Source organism: Cheilinus undulatus, linkage group 20, assembly GCF_018320785.1.
Source record: "Cheilinus undulatus linkage group 20, ASM1832078v1, whole genome shotgun sequence".
In the NCBI taxonomy this organism is placed as follows: Eukaryota; Metazoa; Chordata; class Actinopteri; order Labriformes; family Labridae; genus Cheilinus; species Cheilinus undulatus.
Window position 1 is genome coordinate 41,992,883 of NC_054884.1, and position 27,786 is coordinate 42,020,668.

At 37.3% G+C, this 27,786-nt stretch overlaps 1 protein-coding gene and 1 long non-coding RNA gene across 2 annotated transcripts in view; one reads left to right on the top strand and one right to left on the bottom strand.

Moving 5' to 3' along the window:
* The first annotated feature begins 603 nt into the window (after positions 1-603).
* LOC121528003 lies at positions 604-16,627 on the top strand. The gene is made up of 8 exons (XR_005993465.1): positions 604-1,016; positions 2,517-2,585; positions 2,698-2,801; positions 10,502-10,573; positions 10,699-10,802; positions 13,695-13,844; positions 13,935-13,988; positions 15,394-16,627. It is a non-coding gene; the product is annotated as an uncharacterized LOC121528003 (long non-coding RNA).
* Positions 16,628-20,067: 3,440 nt separating this feature from the next.
* Positions 20,068-27,786, bottom strand: part of stambpl1 (STAM binding protein-like 1) — a 49,139-nt gene continuing 41,420 nt past the window's right edge. The window contains exons 10-12 of the mRNA XM_041814930.1: positions 22,674-22,786; positions 21,346-21,445; positions 20,068-21,193 (exon numbers count right to left, since the gene is read on the bottom strand). Of these exons, the coding sequence (XP_041670864.1) occupies positions 21,137-21,193; positions 21,346-21,445; positions 22,674-22,786 (270 nt within the window). The 3' untranslated portion in view covers positions 20,068-21,136. The remainder of the gene's footprint in view (positions 21,194-21,345; positions 21,446-22,673; positions 22,787-27,786) is intronic.

The following is a 27,786-nucleotide window of genomic DNA, read 5'->3' on the forward strand; positions in this document are numbered from 1 at the left end:
CCAGTAGCATTACTGGAAATGAGAACCTACGTTTAATACAATACAAACTCATGACAAGAATATACTACACAAGAGATAAAATTCATAGTTTCTATCCAAACTCCTCTGATCAGTGTGTGAAGTGTGGATCTCCTGACTCCCTTATCCACTCATTCTGGTCATGTGTTAAAGTGATGAGTGTGGAACGAGATTCAAGACTGGATGTCTGTTATATGTAAAAAACAAACTCACTCCTCAGCTGCACTCTGCATCCTCCACAATGCTGAGGCAATCCACCATCCATGGAGATGGTGGGCTCTGTTCTCTGCCTTAGATTATAAGAAGTTAGTTTTAAAACACTGGAAAAAAACTGAGGCTCCTTCTCTATGTGCTTGGAAAGGATTGATGAGATATTACTGGACAATAGAAGAGACCCTGGCTGAAGATAACAATAAGGTGAAACAATTTAATGATGTATGGAACCAGATTCATGAAGCAGTATGAAATACGAATTATTGAAACACTCAATTTTACAACTATGGGGTAAAGAGAGAACACAGGACAGAGACCAGTGTGTGTGTGTGTGTGTGTGTGTGTAGGGGTGTGTTGGCCTATATGGTATGTCCGGACTTTTGACCTGAATACATACCAGCGCTCCCTGGACCTAAGGGGATTAGCCGGACTATGCCAAAGTCCGGATAATTCGGGAAGTGTATCTGCATTAGTTAGCATCTAGCTAACACTTTTCCAGATTTTCTCTGATGGTCCTTATGTACCACTTGACCTGATTTTCTGTGTATCACAGTGTATCGAACAGCGCACCCCAGAGATTGTGATGGAATTGCAGTTTGTACACATTTTTGATACACACGGTGCAGTTTAGGCGGGCTGGCTTGTGATTGGCTGATTGAGATGTGTGGGCGGGACTTAAATGAAGTCCGCTCTAAGCTCCGCCCACATCCTCGGTAAACGGAGTGGAGAGAACTACATGAGACAGCATGGATTAAGAGACGTATTTGGATGGTTTCTTCATGAAGGTAAGCATTAAACTTGTATTTTATTGTCATATTATCTGTTTAGGGACTCTTATGGAGAGATAGAATGTGTTTTTGAGGTAGAAAACTTTGCTTTGCTTTACTTTACTTTGCTTAGCACGGTGACTTTGCTAGCTTAGCTGCTTCTCAGCTAAAGAAGGAGATAGCAGGTGGAGAAAACTGTATTGGTAACTACTTTGCCCTGCTTTTGTATCTTAGTAGGATATATTGTTAGTTGCAGCTGCTAGTTTTCTTTGCTTGGTGAGCTAACAAGCTAAACAACATGTGGCTGTGGCTGCTAGTTTAGCCTCCTAACAGGAGTGCACGTCGATCGGCCCTGCCTTAAGCAGCTGTGATCATTTAATGCATTAGCTGTGACTCTGTGCTTGTTTTACTCCCTGATTTTGTGCATGCATGCTCTATGAGAGGACTAATAGAGCAAAAAAGGCTAAATTCAGGTATGATTTTAGCAAAAACTAAAATAAGATGAAGTTGAATTCTGGGAGGACTTACCATTTCCTTGTCTGTACATGTAAACTAGCTTTAAAAACTTCCACTGTTGTGATCAGGTCTTTATGTATTGTGCAGATAACTTATTAATGTTATGTCCAGATTAAAAGAGTATAAGTTCATGTGTTAGCTATTAGAGGCTAGGTGCAGAAATTAATCACAAACATCTTCTGTGGCAACCAGCATGCCAAAGTCTGCTGGATGAGTCTATAAATGAATCATTAAGACAGACAATGGTCTGCAGAGACATTGACAACATGTGCTTTTAGAAGTCTAATGTATGTGTATCTGAATATTGTATGGTTTAAAGGGACAGTGTCATACAGGGACAGTCTCATACAGTTTAATAATCAGTAGGGTGTATGTGTATCTGAATGTTGTATGGTTTAAAGGGACAGTGTTTTGTAGGGACCTTCACACAGAGTACAATTTAAAGTCGTGAGTCAGTGTTAGAATCAGTAGAGTGTATGTGTATCTGAATAATATATGGTTTGTCTGGGCAGTGTTTTCTAGGGACTTTCACATAGAGTACAATGTCAAGTCTTGAGTCAGTGCAAGACTCAGCGGGTTGATGGTGTAAATAATGAAGTACGGTGTAAACAGATGTTTGTGTGCTATACAGTAGCAAAAAGGTCTTTTAAAATTTCTGAGTCAGTCTAAGTATGAAAAAGTTGCAATTGTAAACAAATGTTAAATGGTTTATCTGTAAATTGTATATATGGGCATTCTCATACAGTGTACTTAAAGCCCAAGTAACCCTGATCACTAATTTTTGAAAGCTGCATTCACTGATTACTAAAAATTCAAAGGATAAGTTTTCCTACTATGCAAATTTTAGACATATGTCTGAATAAATGGACTAAAATTAAAATCTAATTTGTTTTCAACATAAAACTCAGAAGTAAATTCATAAAGACTTTTACATCATGATCCTCAGAGAGTCTCTAATCTTTGGAATATATTAAAATCATCTCCGTTTTATTTTCTAATCAGAGCCTTGATGAGGACAGGCCTCCAAGCTTGGCTGAAGGTACAGACCCCCAGTCTGCAGATGCTGAAGAGGTAAACTGTTATAATTTTTTTTCAGACCGTTATTGTATGATTGCTTTGTTAGAATGCACAAGTCTACATTCTGAGTTGTCTTTGTTTGTACCTGTCAATTAATTTGATCTAGATGTTGATGCAGGAGACTGAGATCAACTTGATCCAGACTTCACTGAGCTTTCCAAACCAGACCCTGAAAATCCAGCAATGGGTCCCCTCAATCAACCTGAGGAGGTGAGTTTTAATCTGCTTCCCAGCTTTCTGAAACCAGACCTGCCAACCTGTACGCATTTTGTTAGCAAGTATGCAATTTGACATGTAAATGCGCTTTTATGACTCACCTCTCTAAACTACGCAAAAAAGCTGCGGACATGTGAGTTCTGAGGGAAATGTGCACCGTCATACTCATGTCTGACAGCACCATGCAGTAGTGTGGTGAAGCAGATTCAACCAATTACACAGAGTAGCGGAGAATAACGAGTCTGCTGAACATATAGCGTTATATCCCCGCTCCCCTCCTTCCTGCCTCCTGCCCTCTGCCTCCATCCCCGTGCAATGACAAGGTGAGAGAGGTGCGTGCATGCCAGGCGCTCAGTTTTACCTGTTGCCACAAAAACTTCACTCCACTTTGATTTAAGATTTGAAATCCATGCCCAATACTTTAATTTTTATTTCCTCTCGTCATACAAAATCCTCTGCGTCTGGAGTGTGAGCGGACACGCTCAGCAGCTGATGCGATGGTGAGAGAGTGCCCTGCAGCAGGTCATACAGACGGAGTGGGTTCAGGGCAGTGGCAGTACAGGTAGTCGTCATGTTTAAGAGGAGCACTGCTTTAATCCTAAATTTTTTACTAAGGCAGGTAGGCTGGACGATGTTAAAACAAGTATCTGAGCCCGCTTCTCCTCGTCTTCTCCAAATACACGCGGATGGTCGCAGTGTGGCTGTCAGTGAGAGGACAGAACGCTCAGTGTGCGCTAACTTCTGATTAAATAACAATGTATAAAACGGTGCATTTTCTCTTCACTAATATCATAGCTGCTGCTGTTTGGTTAACAAGCTAATACAGGTCTGAATGTAGCATACAGGTCTGATATGACACAGACAGACAGACACCATTTAACTCCAGTAGTACTGCTGTTATCATTACACTGTTAGAGAGAAAAGAGGGATTTATTCATTTGCAATAGCTCTATAAACATCAGACCCCAGTGTGATACTACAATATGGACCAAACGCTAACAGTGTTTAATGAATTTCTAATAATGTTAAAAATATTTTCCTATTACTCTTAGTATCAGTTAATTTATAAGGGGTGTCCAAACTATGGTCTGTGGGCCAACTGTGGCCCTTGGTCCTTTTAAATTGACCTGTAAGTCCATTAAAATCCATTAAAAAGGCCCACATAGGAACATAAAACTTGTACTTAACTCTTTTTCTTAGTTTGATTAGGATTAACAATATTGGGGTTTATACAATATGTTTATATTTTTTAAATTAAATTTAGCTGATATCAATACCGATATATAAATGTAGTTTAGATCTAACACTTCAGTCCTTGAAACACAGTTTAAGGATGAACACAGAAACATACTTAAGTCTCTAGAACAGTTTAAGTAGTAAATAGATTTAAGTAAATAGGATGAACACAGAAAAAGACTTCAGCTGTTTGCTGGTCCTGCCTAAAGTTTAAAAAATTAGGAAAATACAAACTAAAAGATTACAGCAGCAAATTGCAGCATGACTGGAGCTTATTTGTTACTCTGTCTGATCTATCTCAAGGTCTGATTTCCAAATCATACTGCTCCAGGGACGTGCACAGACATTTTGGGGGGCAGGGGCTCTAGTGAGAAAAAGGGCACTTCTCTTCATAAAAAATGTTCAAAGAAAGTAAAATATATTAGCCCAGTTGACGAATACTCAACTAATTTCTACAAAATAAATTGATCACACAAAGACAGTGTCTTCTTTAGTATTCACTGGGTTTATCGCAACAGTAAGCAAGAACAAAATGATGACACAATATGCATGCTTTCTCTGCTGCTAGTCTGTAGTAAATATTTAGAATAACTGACTGTAGCTACTAGGGAGAGGGACATGGAGAAGTTTTCAAGAAAAGAAAAAAATGCACAAATATTATATTTATTTTTGCACAAAACGATTAATTATTTGAATTCTTTTGGTGTAATTGAAATAAAAAAGTACTTCAAAATAAACAGTCTACACAGTGAACTGAAAAATACTGTTCTATACATAAATGAGCAAACCAACCTACCCTCTAAACCAATGGTTTTCAAACTTTTTTTTGTCCAAGTCACACCAAAAAGCAAGCTGACGTCTCAAGGCACACCATATTAATATCCTTGCAAAATAGCCTCTTTAGCATGTGTAGCAAGTAGCAACATGTCCCAGTCCCAACTGCATGCAATGTGAGCAAGTGCTCCATCAGTTTGATTAGAGTTTCCTCTAGTTGCATCCTGACACTCTGCAAGTGATGCACTGCAGCTCCCCATGTTTATCCCCTGTCACCCTGTTCCTATTTTCTCTCTGTTGTTCCTATTGAGATGGACAAGTAACAAGGGAAGAAGTTGCACAGAGGATGACAAGACACCAGGAGTGTCCCACCAGAGGATATTCTTAATTTTCTTCCACTTTTCTCAACTTGTTAGCTTGTTTTACAAAGAGGAGTGTGTTCATGGATGTTCTCCATACCCATTTATGAATTTTTATGGCCTGACTTGTGCTAACATGGAGACGAAACTATGTGGCTCACAGCTGTTAGAGGCACCATACCTCCGATTTTCTAAGTAAAAGCATGAGATTTTAAATTCTTACATGTAAATTTACATTTGCATATTTGACAGATAACAGATGGACAGTGAGCATGTAATGCTATATGATGCCATGAAACGTGTAGTGCTTGCATGCAGTAAGGACATTGGTTATAGTCTCTTGCATAGTTGTAGTACTTATGTAAAGTCAGTCGGATTTTCAAGGCACACCTAGACCTGTCTCAAGGCACACCAGCGTGCCATGGCACACCATTTGAGAACCACTGCTCTAAACTGTATTAGGCCAATGATTAGTTGCAACAATAAGGCTTAGTGCATCTGCACGCATCTACTGCTCACTGTATTTTCCAGGAAAAATGGCAGAAATACTGAAAATCACTGCAAAAATCTTTTTGACAAAATGGAAAAGTCGTTGTGCTGCAGACATGATTAAAATGTAAATTATCTATAAATTATCTATACCCAAGCAACAGAATACAGACTTTACATACATTATTGACTAATAATGATTATGATGATTATGATTATTATTATCCATCCATCCATCCATCCATCCATTTTCTATACCTCTTATTCTGTTCTGTGTCACGGGGGGTGGGGGGTGGGGATGGAGCCTATCCCAGCTGTCATTGGGCAAGAGGCGGGGTACACCCTGGACTGGTCGCCAGTCAATCGCAGCATTATTATTATTATTATTATTATTATTATTATTATTATCATTGTTATTATTATCATTATTGTTATTATTTTTATGTCCTTTCCAAACAAGCACACACTAACTGATGGTGACATGATCTTAGTTTCAGTGAATCTTTCACATCTGGAGGAGGTCTGTCTGTCTGCTATCAAATATCTGGTAGAATGAATAGTTGTTAGCTGAGGAGCCTACAGTCAGAATAATGCAGTAGCGGTTTCAGACAGGACTCTAGAGATTAAAATATTGTGTTTTCATGTTCTGGTCAGTTTAGAGATTTTGGTCGATTTTGCATCCATGTCTTCTTTCACTGTAAAAGAAAGAAAACTTACAAATAATACTAGTGCATCTCAAAAAATTAGAATATCATGAAAAAGTTCAATATTTTTTGACACTTGTTTCTGAAAGGTAAACCCATATATTATATAGACTCATTACACACAGAGTGAAGTATTTCAAGCCTTTATTTCTTGAAATGTTGATGATTGTGGCTTACAGATAAGAAAACCCAAAATTCAGTGTCTCAAAAAATTAGAATATTACATAAGATCAATAAAAAAAGGATGTTTTATACAGAAATGTCAGGCTTCTGAAAAGTCTGTTCATTTCTATGCCTTCAATACTTGGTTGGGCCTCCTTCTGCATGAATTACTGCATCAATGCGGCGTGGCATGGAGGCGATCAGCCTGTGGCACTGCTCAGGTGTAATGAAGCCCAGGTTGCTTTGATAGCGGCCTTCAGGTCATCTGCATTGTTGGGTCTGGTGTCTCTCATCTTCCATAGATCCTCTATGGGGTTCAGGTCTGAATCAAGCACAGTAACTCCATGGTCACTGAAGCAGCTTTTGGTACCTTTGGCAGTGTGGGCAGGTGCCAAGTCCTGCTGGAAAATGAAATCAGCATCTCCATAAGTACTCAAGTGCTCTAAACTGTCCTGATAGATGGCTGCGTTGACTGTGGACTTCAGAAACCCAGTGGACCAACACCAGCAGATGCCATGGCAGCCCAAATCATCACTGACTGTGGAAACTTCACACTGGACCTTAAGCAACGTGGATTCTGGTCCTCTCCACTCTTCCTCCAGACTCTGGGACCTTGATTTACAAATGACATGAAAATGTACTTTCATCTGAGAAGAGGACTTTGGACCACTGAGACCACAACAGTCCAGTTCTTTTTCTCCACAGCCCAGGTAAGACTCTTTTAATGTTGCCTCTGGTTCAGAAGTGGATTGACATGAGGAATGCCACATTTGTAGTCCAGGTCTAGGATTGGTCTGTGCGTAGTGGCTCTTGATGCGCTGACTCCAGCCTCAGTCCACTCCTTGTGAAGCTCCCCCGGATTCTTGAATGGATTTTGCTTGACAATCCTCTCAAGGCTGCAGTTCTCCCTCATGCTGGTGTACCTTTTCCTACCACATTTTTTCCTTCCACTTAACTTTCTATGAATCTGCTTGGATCCAGCACTCTGTGAACAAGCAGCTTCTTTAGCAATGACCTTGACCCTTGCCCTCCTTGTGGAGGGTGTCAGTGACTGTCTTCTGGACATCTGTCAAGTCTGCAGTCTTCCCCATGATTGTGTAGCTACTGACCCAGACTGAGAGACCATTTAAAGGCTTAGGAACCTCTGCAGGTGTTTGGAGTTCATCAGCTGTTTAGGGTGTGACTCCATGACTTTACAATATTGAACTTTTTCACAATATTCTAATTTTTTGAGACACTAAATTTTGGCTTTCTTGTCTGTAAGCCATAATCATCAACATTTCAAGAAATAAAGGCTTGAAACATTTCACTCTATGTGTAATGAGTCTATATAATATATGGGTTTACCTTTCAGGAAAGAGTGACAAAAAATACTGAACTTTTTCATGACATTTTAATTACTGAGATGCACTAGTACATTTAGATGGTGTTTATTTTACAGCTCTCTGTCTGTTTGCATCTGTAGATTTCCCCTGAATTCTCCAAACAAGCTCCTCTTCTTATTTAAAAATTTCAGGGGAAAAACTGTCTGTAATTAACTATGGAAGTTTGATGGAGATTTGTTCTAGGTCATTTTTTACCCCATTCACCTGCAGTACCTCATCAAATGTATGCGAATTAGTGCATTTTATTTTAATAGGGCATAATTTACATATCAATGCAACAATATTGATGACAGATTTTTAGATACACGTAACTGTATTTACCTGTAGTCTCTCCCTTTTAGTAGCTACAGTACATTAGCCTATATGCCATGAGAAAGTGCCTAAGCTAAATCAAACTTATTAGGCTGCCTCAGCTAGTGGTAACATACACGTTAACTATAGCTAGGCTGCTTAGTCTTGTCTTTTGTAAACTCAAGTCCTCTGGTCATCATCCTCTCCTCCACACAAGAGCAGAAACAGAAGCAGGCTGTGATGGAAGAGCTGCTATTTAGTGTTTTTCTAAATCTATTTTTCTTTTGACAGGAAAGCTGTGCACAAACAGCAGACCTGCCAACCTGTATGCATTTTGTGTACCAGGTATGCAATTTGACATGTAAATACGCTGGTACGATTTGCCTCTCTAAACTACGCAAAAAGCTGCGGACATGTGAGTTCTGAGGGAAATGTGCACCGTCATACTCATGTCTGACAGCACCATGCAGTAGTGTGGTGAAGCAGATTCAACCAATTACACAGAGTAACAGAGAATAACGAGTCTGCTGAACATATAGCGTTATATCCCCGCTCCCCTCCTTCCTGCCTCCTGCCCTCTGCCTCCATCCCCGTACGATGACAAGGTGAGAGAGGTGCGTGCATGCCAGGCGCTCAGTTTTACCTGTTGCCACAAAAACTTCACTCCACTTTGATTTAAGATTTGAAATCCATGCCCAATACTTTAATTTTTGTTTCCTCTTGTCATGCAAAATCCTCTGTGTCTGGAGTGTGAGCGGCCACGCTCAGCAGCTGATGCGATGGTGAGAGAGTGCCCTGCACTAGCTCATACGTCGCAGTGTGTTGGCTGTCAGTGAGAGGACAGAGCGCTCAGTCTGCGCTTACTTCTGGTTAAAGATTAATGTATAAAACGATACATTTTCTCTTCACTAATAATGTAGCTGCTGCTGTTTGGTTAACAAGCTAATACGTGTCTGAATGTAGCATACAGGTCTGAATGTAGCATACAGGTCTGATATGACAGGGACAGACAGACAGCTGTGTCTAATGGAGAGATGAGGGAGAATGACAGGAGCACACTGCATTAACTTTATGTGTATTATTAGGGTAAAGACACAATTCGGTGACAGATTTTTTGTTTTAATTACCATTTAACTCCAATAATCCTGATGTTGTGATTGCACTGTTAGAGAGAAAAGAGGGATTTATTCATTTACATTAGCTCTAAACATCAGACCCCAGTGTGATACTACAATATGGACCAGACTCTAACAGTGTTTAATGAATTTCTAATAATGTTACAAATATTTTCCTATTACTCTGAGTATCAGTAAAGGGTGTCCAAACTATGGCCTGTGGGCCATGCAAGTAATCCATCAAAAAGGCCCACATAAGAACATAAATCTTGTACTTAACTCTATTTGTTAGTTTGACTAGGATTAACAATATTGGGGTTTGTACAATATGTTGATATTTACAAATTAAATTTAGCCAATATCAATACCAATATAAAAATGCATTGACCGAACACTTCAGTCCTTGAAACACAGTTAAAAGATGAACAAAGAAATATACTTAAGTCTCTAGAACACATTTTAAAGTTTAAGTAATACGGATGAACACAGAAAAAGACTTGAGCTGTCTGTTGGTCCTGCCTAAAGTAAAAAATAACATGCCTGTACTGCCCTAATCATCGTCAAGCACCAACACTTCTATAAAGTTAGTTAGCTTCCAGCAGGTTGCTCTTGTTTTGTGTCTGGATGTGGAGATGAACCATCAGTATCTTTTTTCTTTGCTGCACCCCAAAATTCTGAACAATGATTGGCTGTTAGCTTTGTTAGACATTAATGTAGGGCTGTAATTTAAGCTTTTTTGGTTTTGTTTTTAAGTACTTTCACTTACTGAGTATATATTTTGGTTTAATGTTGGTTTTAGAGATGTAACAAACATTTTATATTTTGTGCTGCTGGTTTTTGTTCTGTGCTACAAGATAATCAACCTCTGTAGCACCAGTGCCATGAGCAAAATAAAAGGTTTAAGTTCACATACAGCCCTGATATATATAATCTGTGAAAAAAGCGACACAACAACACTTGACACAAGTGGTACTCAAAATATTTTGCCAAGGTTGGCAGGTCTGCATACTCCACCAAAACTTCATTTTTCCTCACAAAATTTGGCAGAAATTCTTTTTAACTGAAAATCTGACCAGGAAAAATGCACTTTTTTTCTTTTTTTCAACAACATCTTAAAGAATGTTAACCAAAGGTACATAACTGAATAGATTTTTTAAACTGTTTTGTTCTCTTTGGTAGGTGATCCCTGAGACAACACAAAATCAGCCCACCGCTCCAGTTCAAATGAATCTGCAGGTCAACAATATTAAGGTAAACTGCACTTTGAATTTAAATGGATTTTTCCTGAAGGCCAGGTATATTTTACCATGTAAATAATAAATACCTGCGTCTGTATTATTGCAGAAATTAATGCTATGATTACATTTTGTCAACAGTGTAAAAAACATCAACTGGTGTCTGCAAGTGTTTCCATTGGACAAATGAAGACAGTGTGTTGGACCAGCATCCTCCTTGAAGTGGATTGGCTGAAAGTGTCAAGGTGAGATATTTGGTGAATTCTCACACATTGTTTCAAAGGCAAATGATTATACATGTCGAGGGAAAAAATGAAATTCCAGGGGCTGTTGGATGATGTTTTCTGCCTGCAGCAAACAGTATATTACAAGAAAAGAAAGAAAATAGAATATGCTAGAGAAACAGTGAAAGTTTGGGTACATATGTGACTAAAAGGTGAGTCATATTTTTTTTCTTTTTAGGGTATTTGAATTTATATTCTGCTTTCAAATCCAAATTCCCTCCTACTTTAACCTCATTAGGTTCAGCTCTCTGACACTAGCTCTAAAACCAGCATAGAAGAAGGAGAGCGAACAGGCAGAGAGATAACCTTGCAAAGCAGACGAATACGCCCGTTTCCTTGGTTTTCACTGGCAAATCCATCTTGTTAAGCACCCGTCTGAACCGTTTGGGCCCGGTTAGCCAGCGACAGGACCAATCAGCGACGAGGGGCAGTACACTCGGCAGTGTCATTATGCAAACAAGCAGCAGCAAGAGCTGGTGCAGTTATGGAGGAAGAGATTAGCGTGGACGCTGCTAAAGCGCTAGTTTTATCAGAACTTGATGACATGTCTTCATGAAAAGAAGAACAAAGAACAGCAGTGAGTTGTTTTCTTTTCAAAAACAACAAAAGTCCAGTACTAACATGCCTATAGTCGCCATGTTTCGTGTTAATCCTTGGCAGCAACGCAAGCGCTGCTAGATAGCTGCTACGTCACGTGATTTGTTGCTCTGTTTGGCCCGTGGAGATGTGACAGACAGCACGTTCATCCAATCACACTCCGAGTTTTTTTCAAATACTCTGCCTTTTCTCAAACGCTTTCCTATTGAAGCTTTCCCTTATGGATGTGTGAAACACATCCATCTGGTGTGTCAGGTTAGCAGAGAGATATATTTCACCTTAAACTTTACAAATAAACAATTTATTGCATATGCATATGTAATGTAAGGCATACTTATCATTCAGAGTTCTTTTTCTTTTCATTCCTTTCTGTCATTCTGGCCCTTGTTTGTTTGCGTCAGGGCTGCAGCCAAAATGTTAAGATTGTCTTGCCACAAGGAAAAAAATAAGAGCAAGTTAATTTAAGGGAATAAACAGGAGATGTTGTAGTCAGTGTGATCTAGCTGCTCTAATGGAAAAGGAATAAAATGACACTTGCTTTGTGCATTTGCAATGGGTATTTTTTTGTTTTGTAACAGTTCTTCATGTAAAATGCAGTCTTGCATTAGTCAGCAGCTTACTAATGCATCTCAAAAAATTAATATATCATGAAAAAGTTCAGTATTTTTTTCACTCATTTCTGAGAGTAAAATCCATATATTATATAGACTCATCATACATAGAGTGAAGTATTTCAAGCCTTTATTTCTTGAAATGTTGATGATTATGGCTTACAGATAAAAAAACCCAAAATTCAATGTCTCAGAAAATTAGAATATTGTAAAAAAGTTCAACATTGGAAAATCATGGAGTCACACCCTAATCAGCTAATGAACTCCAAACACCTGCAGAGGTTTCCTGAGCCTTTAAATGGTCTCTCAGTCTGGGTCAGTAGGATCCACAATCATGGGGAAGACTGCAGACTGGACAGATGTCCAGAAGACAGTCACTGACAATGGCTGGTTGTTCACAGAGTGCTGTATCCAAGCATATTCATAGAAAGTTGAGTGGAAGGAAAAAGTGTAGTAGGAAAAGGTGCACCAGCATGAAGGAGAACTGCAGCCTTGAGAGGATTGTCAAGCAAAATCCATTCAAGAATCTGGGGGAGCTTCACAAGGAGTGGACTGAGGCTGGAGTCAGCGCATCAAGAGCCACTACGCACAGACCAATCCTAGACCTGGACTACAAATGTGGCACTCCTTGTGTCGATCCACTCTTGAACCAGAGACAACGTCAGAAGAGTCTTACCTGGGCTGTGGAGAAAAAGAACTGGACTGTTGTGGTCTCAGTGGTCCAAAGTCCTCTTCTCAGATGAAAGTACATTTTCATGTCATTTGTAAATCAAGGTCCCAGAGTCTGGAGGAAGAGTGGAGAGGACCAGAATCCACGTTGCTTAAGGTCCAGTGTGAAGTTTCCACAGTCAGTGATGATTTGGGCTGCCATGGCATCTGCTGGTGTTGGTCCACTGGGTTTCTGAAGTCCACAGTCAACGCAGCCATCTATCAGGACATTTCAGAGACCTTCATGCTTCCTCCTGCTGACAAGCACCATGGAGATGCTGATTTCATTTTCCAGCAGGACTTGGCACCTGCCCACACTGCCAAAGGTACCAAAAGCTGCTTCAATGACCATGGAGTTACTGTGACTCTGACCTGAACCCCATAGAGAATCTATGGAAGATGAGAGACACCAGACCCAACAATGCAGATGACCTGAAGGCCGCTATCAAAGCAACCTGGGCTTCATTACACCTGAGCAGTGCCACAGGCTGATCGCCTCCATGCCACGCCGCATTGATGCAGTAATTCATGCAAAAGGAGGCCCAACCAAGTATTGAAGGCATAGAAATGAACAGACTTTTCAGAAGCCTGACATTTCTGTTGAAAATCTCCTTTTTTTTAATTGATTTTCTGTAATATTCTAATTTTTTGAGACACTGAATTTTGGGTTTTCCTATCTGTAAGCCACAATCATCAACATTTCAAGAAATAAAGGCTTGAAATACTTCACTCTGTGTGTAATGAATCTATATAATATATGGGTTTACCTTTCAGAAACAAGTGTCAAAAAATATTGAACTTTTTCATGATATTCTAATTTTTTGAGATGCACTAGTATGTTTAGGCCCATATAACACCTCTGATTTTTCATGCTGAAGATGGGTTTGAAATTGTGAGGTACTCATGTGAGTTTTATTGATACCACCACATGAAATAGAGTTAAGTGACGGTGAGGCCAGGGATGGAGGGAGTGAAGATGACAACAGTGGCACAGAAGAGGCAGCCTTGGAGTGTGAAACAAGCAAGCCCCACGACCCTGCACCAGAGTCTACAGTGACAGAGCAGGTCCATGACACTGGAGATTTGGGTAGGTTACTTCATTTAATTGTGTTTCAATTTTTTCAAACCTCTATTCCTGTAGAACAAAAAATCATTTTTTGTTGAATTATGTTTCCAGCAGAAACGGTATCAGTGTCATCTACAGTACATGAGACGGCCCTCCCTTCTGAAGGTAAGCAAAGTCTTGTTATAAAGCCTCTTTGGTGCTGTAAATGAGAAACAATGGCAAAGTTTTGTTTTACTATCACTCTAAGACTGTTTAATCTTACTTTGAAAGCATGGTAAATCCAAGATAGAAATTAGTAGCTGAGCATATGTCATGCATAAATGAAATGCTCAACCCAAGCAGAATTACAGCAAGTGATCATTAAGATAACAGAGAAAAGAAAACTAGACACATAAATACAATAACAATAGCAAAAATAAAATAAATCCCTCTGATGCGTCTTTCTGGCATTTTGAAAAAGAAAAAGGTGCCAAATAATCAGCATTAAAATGAAACTAATCCATCCTATTGTCATTCACGCTCTTGATCTTTAGGATATTTAACATTTCATTTAAAAAAAGGTGTTTCTTAGCTCATCATAAAAAGGACATTACAAAAGTGTCCATAATTCATCATCGACTTGTAATTCATATAGTCTATGCTCCTTTTCATTTATGTAAATTAAAAAAATGTTTTGATCAGTTATGATTGGCGAGTTAGCCAAGAACAATTACAGGAACTCGATCACTTGTAAATCTTATTTTGCCCTAATGAACTCTTACCACCCAATGTCCACAGCTTGGATTGTTCTATTCATATACTATAAATTCATATTCTGTGAATATATACACATACATTGCTGTCACTTTTCTTACTGTATTCTCAGGTAAAGTACTTAGTGAAGATATAGTCTGTGTTTCTGGTTCAATAAGGGCATTGCTGTTTTTTCCACCCAGGTAACATATAGCTGGGATCCAGGGTTATGATCAAACCCTGAAGTTATCTTATTCAATTCAGTACAGGGTTTCACAAGAGTCAAGTTTCTCACAGTAGCTTGTGAGAAAATGTTGTTTTCAATACACTAAACATGTTAATACTAAAAATGATGTGTTCCATATAAACCCCTTCACTGTGAAAATGACATATGGAATAATTTAAGAAATTAAGCAGAATGTGAACATCTGTCTAAGAAAAACCCTCCCTGTTCATAATATTTGAGGTTTTCTGTTGATTGTGTTTTAACATTGACTTATTTTAGTCTTTGTTCACATTTGACTTTCAGTAAATCTGCTCACCAGGCTTCCATTAATTTTTATCATTATGTCCCTGTTCTTCCCTTTATAAAACCTACTTCAGTCAATAAAATAATGCTAAACAAAAACCTATTTTGTCAGTTTCCAGGTCTCAGAAAGCACTAACTCTGTAAACTGTAGGACTTCTATATTGTCTGTCCTGAAGAGCAATTAATCCCAAGTTTCCATACTGTTCATCTTTAGTCAGTGTAAATGTTTACTAACCAAAACAAGAAGTATTGATCCTTGTTCTTTTTCTCCATTTCATTATGTAAGATTTATCATTTCATATCTTTCAGGAGACACTGCTGTTCAAGCTCGTGGTCAAAGAAGATTGACAAAGAAACCCTGGTCTAAGGCTGAGGTTGCAGCAGTAATGCGGCATTTCTGAAAACACATAAGCAAAGGGCAGCTGGCCTGGAAGTAGAAGACCCGTGTTGGCAGGAAGAACACTGAAAAATGTAAGGGACTTTGTTAGAAACAGAGGGACAGCAATGAAGAGGCAGTCAAAGAAAGGCAGGCTGTAAAGGTAACAAAACCACCTTTTTGCTGTGTTCTTAGTGATTATGCAGTTGCAGAGGTTGCTAGAAAGGTAATGTATGGCAATATTTTTGTGTGAAAATAGTTTGCAATAGTGTAAAAATGCAAATGTGTGACACAGATATTTAAGTTGATGAGTAAATTAGGCTGTTGTTTGCACCCTACCTTCTCTGCAGTTCCGCTGTGTAAGATTAATAAGTGTGTATGATGATGGGGAAATGTGTGGGCAGTGTCTGTTGAAGTGGTGCCACCGGCCTGGTGCTCATACCTGGGTGTCCTATGTTGCTTTGTGCAGGGAATCAGCTCCTGCAAGGGAGATACACTATTTGGTAGATGACTATTGCAGGACACTGGCTGATTATAATGATTTCTAAATTGAAGACAATTCAGCAAGGCTGAACAGACAAAAGTAAACCACAGCTAGCCTGGGTTTAGAGCCAACAGACCCCATCCATTTGCTTTTGGATGTGTGTAAGCTTTGGTGGATAACCACTTTTGAATCGATTTTAGGGTTGAAACAATTCCTCAAATTATCCGGGTAATTTGATTAAAAAAATTCCTCGAGGCTTCACTTAAATCAGTCCTGTATCCATATACAGCCATGCTGTAGTCTGGACATCGCACCGTGTGTTGCGCGGCGTGCTGTGTTTCGCACGGACAGCTATTTGTGTGGCACAATGCCCTTGTTTTCGTTGTTACTATAACATAACATGCATGATACGAGGCGTGAAAATCACGAGAGAAGAGAAGTTAATGCAGTGATGTTTACAGGCACTCCTGCGTTTTTATGCATCCACTGGCCTTGGCTTCATGGCAGATATGGCACTACGCCTGCACCTGTGAACCTACGCAGATCTCTGAGTTTATGCGCTGCCTGCGTGACTTGCAGTGCTCAGTTTGTGTCTGCAGACTTCAGGGAATTTCCTAAACTTCTCTTACTGACCTGACAGTTTTACAGAACACCGTCAGAATTCATGATTCAAGTCCTGTTTTGGTGCTTCCGGCGGGGGGCGGGCGGGGTCTCTCTCCCTCGCTCTTTTCCGCGTGCGCATGTTATACATTGAATTATAAATTATCTAAAATTCAGTGCACTGACGTCTAGATTACAGTGTATTTTTCAAAATGTTTAGCATCCCGAATGATTTGATAAGACTTACATTGATAATGAATTGACACCAATTAAATAGAAACACCTTATTGCCACAGACAGTGGCAGAGACTAAGTAGGTCAAAGTTCATCATCATACAGTCTGGAATCAACAGGTCATAGAAGCAGCTTTATCCCTTAAAATGTGTTCTCCATGTCAGTGGATGGTCTTACAAGGTCATACTTTTATTTTATGGTGGATGACCTGACAAAAATGTGCAAAAACTGAAAGTGAACACCCTCTTGAAAAGTAGACCATATTCCTGTAATCTAATGGTTTACCTTTCAGACATCATCAGACTGCTGTGTGAATGATGGAACTTTATTCTGGCTATAATGTGAAATATTACATTCATGCATAAAATAGAGGATTTTAAAATGATTAAGTGTCCCTTTACTTTAATGACAACTTGGAGTACAGAAATAAACTACAATGAAAGAAATAAAGTGCTGACACCAAATAATTCCTGGTGAAGGATCCCTAAAACCCCAAATATGGCTAATATAATGTCATTATTTAACTTCCTTTCCTTTTGACTTTAAGAAATGTAAACTGTCATCAGAACTTGATTGCACTTTTTAAAATATATTTTCTTTAGAGAACCTAATACCAATTCCAAACATAGAGGTAATTCATTTAAGGGACCCAACTTCTTTTCTCATTTGTCTAGTACTACTTCTCTTGTAAAAGCAAAAGTGACAGATTAAAAAAATGCAATATTTCTTATTAGAGTACTCAATTAATCGTCAGAAGAATCAATAGAATACTCAACTACAAAAAGAATCTATTACTGCAGCCCTAATTCATTTACACATTTGTAAATTGTTTTTCTATAATAATATTTCCTTGGTTTGCAATGTAAGCAAGAAAGTTCTCATGATTTGGGACAGGGTGTTTGTCTGTAAGTGCTATCTCACCCACAGTTGTGTTCTGTTTGAGCTTGATTAAAAATTTAAGTCAGTGTGAAGTTTCCATAAGCTGTTGGTTCAACACTGTCAAGGCTAAGGCCGGGCAATTAATTGCAAATGAGATTAAATTGCAGTATGGCCTGCTGCAATTTTCAAATCGCGAAAGGTGCGATATTTCTTTAACCTGAAATTTGTGTCAAAATTTAAAAGGTGTTTTTTGCAGCAAAGACATTCTGCATTAGCGTATATATCACGCAGTCATTTTAGTAGCATATTTTTAGAATTGTGCATAAAAAATCCCATTTTCCTCATTTTTTTCTGGTTTCTTTTTTGTTAAATATGAGAGTTGTTATTTAAATTACCATTCCTTTTAATACAACAGCTCATATCCAATTTGCAAAATCAGTCGAAATCATCACAATTAGATATTTTTTCCAAAATGGTCCAGCCCTGGTTTGATCTAATATTGTGTTGGTTATAGTATGGAATCAATTATTGCTCGTTTTTTATGTAAAATACATAAGATGAGGAACTTAATAAATAATTGCATAATAAATCACAATCCCAATATTGGGTAAAAAAAAAAAAAAAAAAATCGCAATTAGATTATTTTCCTAAATCGTTCAGCCCTAGTCAAGGCTTTGTGTACGTTGCCAGTAAACCAGTGGGTGGCATCACTGAGGCTGCATCTGTTGCTGTTTGTTACTCTGTATGCTAATGATTTTTTATTTTGTATTTTTGTGATATAAAAATAAAGACCCTTTTAACTTAACATAGCTGTGAGTGTTTGCTAAAAACCAGCTCAGGAATCTGTTCTGCTGTAGATTGTTCCAACCTGAAGGAACTTTGGCATGGTATTGGTGGGTTAAATGTGAGTTTTGGTGAACAGAGGTGGTGTCGTGGGGCTATAGCTGTCAGTTTACTCTTGCTGCAGATGTTCTCTACTGCACAAACTCTTTTAAGATTGTAGCTTTCAAACCAAAATGGCTTCACTTGAGTAGAATGAAAGGAGGCGGAGATCCTCTGTCCATTGAGATAAACAGTCTATGGTTATACGGCTTTAAACTAATTCATTTTAGTAATAAACTGAATGTCCCAACAATGCTGTGTTCTGTCAGGTTTGTGTGTATATGCTAATGAGGTGGGATTTAAATCTGACAGCTTTAAACTACTTTATTTTAGTAATAAACTGAATGTCCCAACAATGCTGTGTTCTGTCAGGTTTGTGTGTATATGCTAATGAGGTGGGATTTAAATCTGACGTAATTGTCCCTTTAAAGTCCAGATATTGTTTTTTAGTGTCCCTGTAAACAACATATTTGTCAAAAATGCATCTGTCTGCCTAAACCACAATCCTGTTAGGGGGTTGTGTATGAGGCCCTGTAGGTCGTATCTGAAAGCTAAAGTGACCCAAATTTTTTTCAGAATTTTTAGAGTACCCCTAGCTGACTCCCATAGCTCTCAGACCATGGGAAAGGGTAGTCCATGTAAACCACCACCGGGCTGGTTTGGCGAAAAAGTCCAGCCAAACCATATAGGCCCGTATGTGTGTGTGTGTGTGTGTGTGTGTGTGTGTGTGTGTGTGTGTGTGTGTGTGTGTGTGTGTGTGTGTGTGTGTGTGTGTGTGTGTGTGTGTCTATGAGGATATGTACAGGTGTATAGAGTGATTCTTGGTGTGTGTGTGTGTGTGTGAGGGGGGTATGAGACTGTATGACTGGTATATGAAAATGTTGTAATTGTTTACTGTGTTTTTTTTTTTGTTTGTTTTGTTTGTTTTTTTGTCTTGATGTATAAATGTATAAATGTTTAAATGTATAAATGTTTAAATGTATAAATGTTTAAATGTTTTATGTTACGTTATTCCGACACCACTATGGAAGAATGTAGAGTGTTATATTGGTATGTTATGTTATTGTACTGTTAAAAAAAAAGGCTATGTATCCTGTGGTGGCAAGCATGAAAATTAATAAAAAGTAGTTGAATAAAAAAAAAAATATATTAGATATAAAGTCAAAATTATAAATTGAAATGGTCAAAATATGAAATAAAAGTCCAAATAATAGACTGAAGTCATAATTGTGCCATTAAAAATTTAAAATATGAAATTAAAACACAGATGAATTTATTTTCCCCTATTTCTTTATATCTAATTCTTTTTTTCACATTCTTATGACTTCAGGTTATTTGAAATCTTACAGTTTTATTCAGGAGGACATCTGCAGACCTCATGTTTTAGGGCCAGTTATAATAAGAACAGGATATGATCTCCAGGGCCGGATTTGGCCCCCGGGCCATGAGTGTGACCCCCGCTCTCTAATATCTGTAATATTAATGATATCAATTATGATAATGTGACACAGAGGAAGCTCAGGACAGCTCGAGCAGCAGTTGGTGTTTTATTACCAAAAATGGCAGTGGTTTAAAAAACAGCAGCTCCGTTTTTGACAACCAAACAAACACACACCAACACACACCAACACACACCAACACACACCTGAACAATAAAAGGGGCCGGTGCAAAGACCGACAGCTGGCTGAGCTGAAGGGTCAGCAGACGTTAGAGCAGAAGAACCTTCATCCTGACGCCACGTCAGCGTCACCCGCTCACTCTGAGAGTTACGGGAGGACGACGCCGGGAGTTTAGGGGAGAAAACTCAGACGTCTGAGATGGTAGAGTCAGAACCAGTTCAAAGATAAACTCACCAGTAACTGGGATGCTAGACTTGTTTTAACATTTTAAATAAATAAAGTCAATAATCCAGTATTTATCCTGAGGTCTGCTCACTGCTTTGACCACAGGAACGCAGGAAATGATGACGTAGCCTGACTCCATCAGCGGCATCAGGCCTCAGCGTTGATTGGCTAGTGCCTGTATGATGTCTGGCCAATCAGATAGCGTTGTGGGTGGGACCATAGGTGACAATAGAAGAAGATTGACCTCATAGTTGAGCCTGAGCAGCGCACTTTTATTAACTTTAGCAGTAAAACAGAACGCCAGTATAGGTAGGAGGAGCCTGAGTGTGGTGAGCTTTAAAAATGGAGGGAAGCCTTCGTTTTTAGAAAGAGCGCCTCCGTGTGGGCGCTGCCCAAACATCACGGTAATGTTGGTTTAAAATGAAGGCACTCTGTCACTTCAACTTTCACAAAAAAACTTCAGCTTGTTCTTCATAAAATCACGAGACGGCAGGAGAAACTCGGATTCACCAAAAAACAGCAGAAATATAAACATGGATGAAGCAGCAGCAGCTTTACAAAAGCAACAAACGACTACGAACATGAAAACGCTTCAGCACAAAGTTAAAAACCTTCATCAGCTCGCTCGCTCGCTCGCTCACTCACTCACTCACTCACTCACTCACTCACTCGCTCGCTCACTCACTCACTCGCTCATTCACAGTTTAAAAGGACAAACAGGCTGGTAGAAGAGCCACAGCGCCCTCTGTCTGTCACCTGAGGTCCAACAGGCTGATCTTTGACTCTCTCACCACCACGTGTTTGCACACCTGAGAGGGTGATTGAGAGAGAGAGAGAGAGAGAGAGAGTCATGAATAAATAAAGCTGTCCTATCAGCTCGCTGATGTCATCATGAAAGCGTTCTCATTGGTTCCTCAGTCAGATCCTGACAGAGAACCACAGGAGGAGAAAAGCTTCTCACCGTGAAGAGAGCCGGCTCCTTGGAGTGAGGATGGAAACCTTTGAGTCTGCAGCCAGAAACCTCGGACATACCCGGCCCCGTTAACCTGAACACCCCGGTGCTGAGAGAAAGAGGGGAGGGGCTTAGGTCAAAGGTCAGTCCCAATGAAAACACCGGCATTTCAACCAGTTAGAGCAGGGACACTTTAGTGTATTAGAGCGGTCACATGAAATATTAGAGTTATTCTAATGATTCAATAGAAGGAAGAAAATGCTGATTCATGGTTATTTATTACACCAACATTTATGTTCTGAGCTGTGGAGCAGATAACAATGATCCTTAATGAGAGTAACAGAGAAGTAGACTCAGTTCAGGCTGGTTCTTCTATGCACTGACTGTGGTAGCTACTTCTGATTTTACTGGAATATTTGTTGCTTGAAGTGCAGCCAAATAAAAAAGTTTTTACAGAATCACATCAGTCCAATTCATCTGATAAAAAAAACACAAAGGAAAAAAAGGAAATCAACTGAAATATTTAATCCCAGAAAATGAATGAATAAATGCATTAATCAGTCTATTTGAATAAATAAATAAAATAAAGATTTAAAGTTAAGGACACAAAGAAATTAAAATAATAGCTAATTCAAGGTAAATTTAGATGAAAAAATTAATAAATGAATAAGAAAAAATAAAAATAAACAAAATAAATAAAGCAACCAAAAATCAGATAAACCAATAGATAAACATGAATAAAGTATTTTAATTGAATAAACAAACATGTACAAATAAATAAACAATCATCATAAATAAACAACGATCAGACCTTTAAAGGCCAGGAATTTCTTATGAGCTCTACAGGAGACGCAATGTTGGTGAAGCTGGGGATGTTGGGAGATTTTTTTCTCTGCCAAATCAAATGCCATAGTTGGTAACTTTAGGAAAGTGGGTGGAGTGAGGCTTTCCCTCGTTCCTCGCCAGCTCCACCCACTTTTCCACACGTTGGCACCAGTGGACATGAGTAGAGGACGGTGAATCTGTGTCTGAGACTGAGGAATGATGGGCGGTTCATGAACGTTCTAAGAGCAATGACAACAGCTGCTTCCTGTTTCATTTCCTCTATTTTTGTCCATATTTAGGCATCACTTCCTGCCACTCATCTGGAGTTCTTTAGTCAGCAGGTGTAGTCAGACAGGTCTCAGGTCATTGGCTATTGTCCCTGTCACTGCTCAACTTTAAAACCCTTTCTATCCATCCACTGTGCGTCATCTCTCCAACCAAACTGGATTTTTATTAACCTATGAACACGTGGACAAAAGGCCTTATATGTGTGTGTGTGGGTGTGGCCTCACTCGTTGTGTTTGGGGGCACACACGATGGCGATGGCCTCCGGCAGCATCAGCTGATAGGAGCAGTGAGTGTGGAGGTCGACGCTGGACAGGAAGGCCGTCTGAGTGGGATGAGTCTGAAAACAGAGAGACGACACCATGAAGCGAAACTGAAATCAAAGATCCACACATGTATGTAAAACTGTAATCAAAGATCCACACACATATATGTAAAACTGTAATCAAAGATCCACACATATATGTCAAACTGTAATCAAAGATCCACACACATATATGTCAAACTGTAATCAAAGATCCACACATATATGTCAAACTGTAATCAAAGATCCACACATATATGTCAAACTGTAATCAAAGATCCACATATATGTAAAACTGTAATCAAAGATCCACACATATATATGTCAAACTGTAATCAAAGATCCACATGTATGTAAAACTGTAATCAAAGATCCACACACATATATGTCAAACTGTAATCAAAGATCCACATATATGTCAAACTGTAATCAAAGATCCACATATATGTCAAACTGTAATCAAAGATCCACACATATATGTCAAACTGTAATCAAAGATCCACATATATGTCAAACTGTAATCAAAGATCCACACATGTATGTAAAACTGTAATCAAAGATCCACACATATATGTCAAACTGTAATCAAAGATCCACACATATATGTCAAACTGTAATAAAAGATCCACACATATATGTCAAACTGTAATCAAAGATCCACACATATATGTCAAACTGTAATCGAAGATCCACACATGTATGTAAAACTGTAATCAAAGATCCACACATGTATGTAAAACTGTAATCAAAGAGTCACACACATATATGTAAAACTGTAATCAAAGATCCACATATATGTCAAACTGTAATCAAAGATCCACATATATGTCAAACTGTAATCAAAGATTCACACATATATGTCAAACTGTAATCAAAGATTCACACATATATGTCAAACTGTAATCAAAGATCCACATATATGTCAAACTGTAATCAAAGATCCACATATATGTCAAACTGTAATCAAAGATTCACACATATATGTAAAACTGTAATCAAAGATCCACATATATATGTCAAACTGTAATCAAAGATCCACACATATATGTCAAACTGTAATCAAAGATCCACATATATGTCAAACTGTAATCAAAGATTCACACATATATGTAAAACTGTAATCAAAGATCCACATATATATGTCAAACTGTAATCAAAGATCCACACATATATGTCAAACTGTAATCAAAGATTCACACATATATGTAAAACTGTAATCAAAGATCCACATATATGTCAAACTGTAATCAAAGATCCACACACATATATGTAAAACTGTAATCAAAGATCCACACATATATGTCAAACTGTAATCAAAGATCCACACACATATATGTCAAACTGTAATCAAAGATCCACATATATGTCAAACTGTAATCAAAGATCCACACATATATGTCAAACTGTAATCAAAGATCCACACATATATGTCAAACTGTAATCAAAGATCCACATATATGTAAAACTGTAATCAAAGATCCACACATATATATGTCAAACTGTAATCAAAGATCCACATGTATGTAAAACTGTAATCAAAGATCCACACACATATATGTCAAACTGTAATCAAAGATCCACATATATGTCAAACTGTAATCAAAGATCCACATATATGTCAAACTGTAATCAAAGATCCACACATATATGTCAAACTGTAATCAAAGATCCACATATATGTCAAACTGTAATCAAAGATCCACACATGTATGTAAAACTGTAATCAAAGATCCACACATATATGTCAAACTGTAATCAAAGATCCACACATATATGTCAAACTGTAATCAAAGATCCACACATATATGTCAAACTGTAATCAAAGATCCACACATATATGTCAAACTGTAATCAAAGATCCACATATATGTCAAACTGTAATCAAAGATCCACACATATATGTAAAACTGTAATCAAACAGACACACACATATATGTAAAACTGTAAACAAAGATACACATATATGTCAAACTGTAATCAAAGATCCACATATATGTCAAACTGTAATCAAAGATTCACACATATATGTCAAACTGTAATCAAAGATTCACACATATATGTCAAACTGTAATCAAAGATCCACATATATGTCAAACTGTAATCAAAGATCCACATATATGTCAAACTGTAATCAAAGATTCACACATATATGTAAAACTGTAATCAAAGATCCACATATATATGTCAAACTGTAATCAAAGATCCACACATATATGTCAAACTGTAATCAAAGATCCACATATATGTCAAACTGTAATCAAAGATTCACACATATATGTAAAACTGTAATCAAAGATCCACATATATATGTCAAACTGTAATCAAAGATCCACACATATATGTCAAACTGTAATCAAAGATTCACACATATATGTAAAACTGTAATCAAAGATCCACATATATGTCAAACTGTAATCAAAGATCCACACATATATGTAAAACTGTAATCAAAGATCCACACATATATGTAAGACTGTAATCAAAGATCCACACATATATGTAAAACTGTAATCAAAGATCCACATATATATGTAAAACTGTAATCAAAGATCCACACATATATGTCAAACTGTAATCAAAGATACACACATATATGTAAGACTGTAATCAAAGATTCACACATATATGTAAAACTGTAATCAAAGATTCACACATATATGTCAAACTGTAATCAAAGATACACACATATATGTAAGACTGTAATCAAAGATCCACACATATATGTCAAACTGTAATCAAAGATACACACATATATGTAAGACTGTAATCAAAGATACACACATATATGTCAAACTGTAATCAAAGATTCACACATATATGTAAAACTGTAATCAAAGATCCACACATATATGTCAAACTGTAATCAAAGATTCACACATATATGTAAGACTGTAATCAAAGATACACACATATATGTCAAACTGTAATCAAAGATCCACACATATATGTCAAACTGTAATCAAAGATACACACATATATGTAAGACTGTAATCAAAGATCCACACATATATGTCAAACTGTAATCAAAGATACACACATATATGTAAAACTGTAATCAAAGATTCACACATATATGTAAAACTGTAATCAAAGATCCACACATATATGTAAAACTGTAATCAAAGATCCACACATATATGTAAGACTGTAATCAAAGATCCACACATATATGTAAGACTGTAATCAAAGATCCACACATGTATGTAAAACTGTAATCAAAGATCCACACATATATGTAAGACTGTAATCAAAGATCCACACATATATGTAAAACTGTAATCAAAGATCCACATATATATGTAAAACTGTAATCAAAGATCCACACATATATGTCAAACTGTAATCAAAGATCCACACATATATGTCAAACTGTAATCAAAGATCCACACATATATGTAAAACTGTAATCAAAGATCCACACATATATGTAAAACTGTAATCAAAGATCCACACATATATGTCAAACTGTAATCAAAGATCCACACATATATGTAAAACTGTAATCAAAGATCCACACATATATGTCAAACTGTAATCAAAGATTCACACATATATGTCAAACTGTAATCAAAGATACACACATATATGTAAAACTGTAATCAAAGATTCACACATATATGTAAAACTGTAATCAAAGATCCACATATATGTAAAACTGTAATCAAAGATCCACACATATATGTAAAACTGTAATCAAAGATACACACATATATGTCAAACTGTAATCAAAGATCCACATATATGTAAAACTGTAATCAAAGATCCACACATATATGTCAAACTGTAATCAAAGATTCACACATATATGTCAAACTGTAATCAAAGATCCACATATATGTAAAACTGTAATCAAAGATCCACACATATATGTCAAACTGTAATCAAAGATACACACATATATGTCAAACTGTAATCAAAGATTCACACATATATGTCAAACTGTAATCAAAGATCCACATATATGTAAAACTGTAATCAAAGATCCACACATATATGTCAAACTGTAATCAAAGATACACACATATATGTCAAACTGTAATCAAAGATTCACACATATATGTCAAACTGTAATCAAAGATCCACATATATGTAAAACTGTAATCAAAGATCCACACATATATGTCAAACTGTAATCAAAGATCCACACATATATGTCAAACTGTAATCAAAGATCCACATATATGTCAAACTGTAATCAAAGATCCACACATATATGTCAAACTGTAATCAAAGATACACACATATATGTCAAACTGTAATCAAAGATTCACACATATATGTCAAACTGTAATCAAAGATCCACATATATGTAAAACTGTAATCAAAGATCCACACATATATGTAAAACTGTAATCAAAGATCCACACATATATGTCAAACTGTAATCAAAGATACACACATATATGTAAAACTGTAATCAAAGATCCACATATATGTAAAACTGTAATCAAAGATCCACACATATATGTCAAACTGTAATCAAAGATCCACATATATGTAAAACTGTAATCAAAGATCCACACATATATGTCAAACTGTAATCAAAGATCCACACATATATGTAAAACTGTAATCAAAGATCCACACATATATGTAAAACTGTAATCAAAGATTCACACATATATGTAAAACTGTAATCAAAGATCCACACATATATGTAAAACTGTAATCAAAGATTCACACATATATGTCAAACTGTAATCAAAGATCCACACATATATGTAAAACTGTAATCAAAGATCCACACATATATGTAAAACTGTAATCAAAGATCCACACATATATGTCAAACTGTAATCAAAGATCCACATATATGTAAAACTGTAATCAAAGATCCACACATATATGTCAAACTGTAATCAAAGATCCACACATATATGTAAAACTGTAATCAAAGATCCACACATATATGTAAAACTGTAATCAAAGATTCACACATATATGTCAAACTGTAATCAAAGATCCACACATATATGTAAAACTGTAATCAAAGATCCACACATGTATGTAAAACTGTAATCAAAGATTCACACATA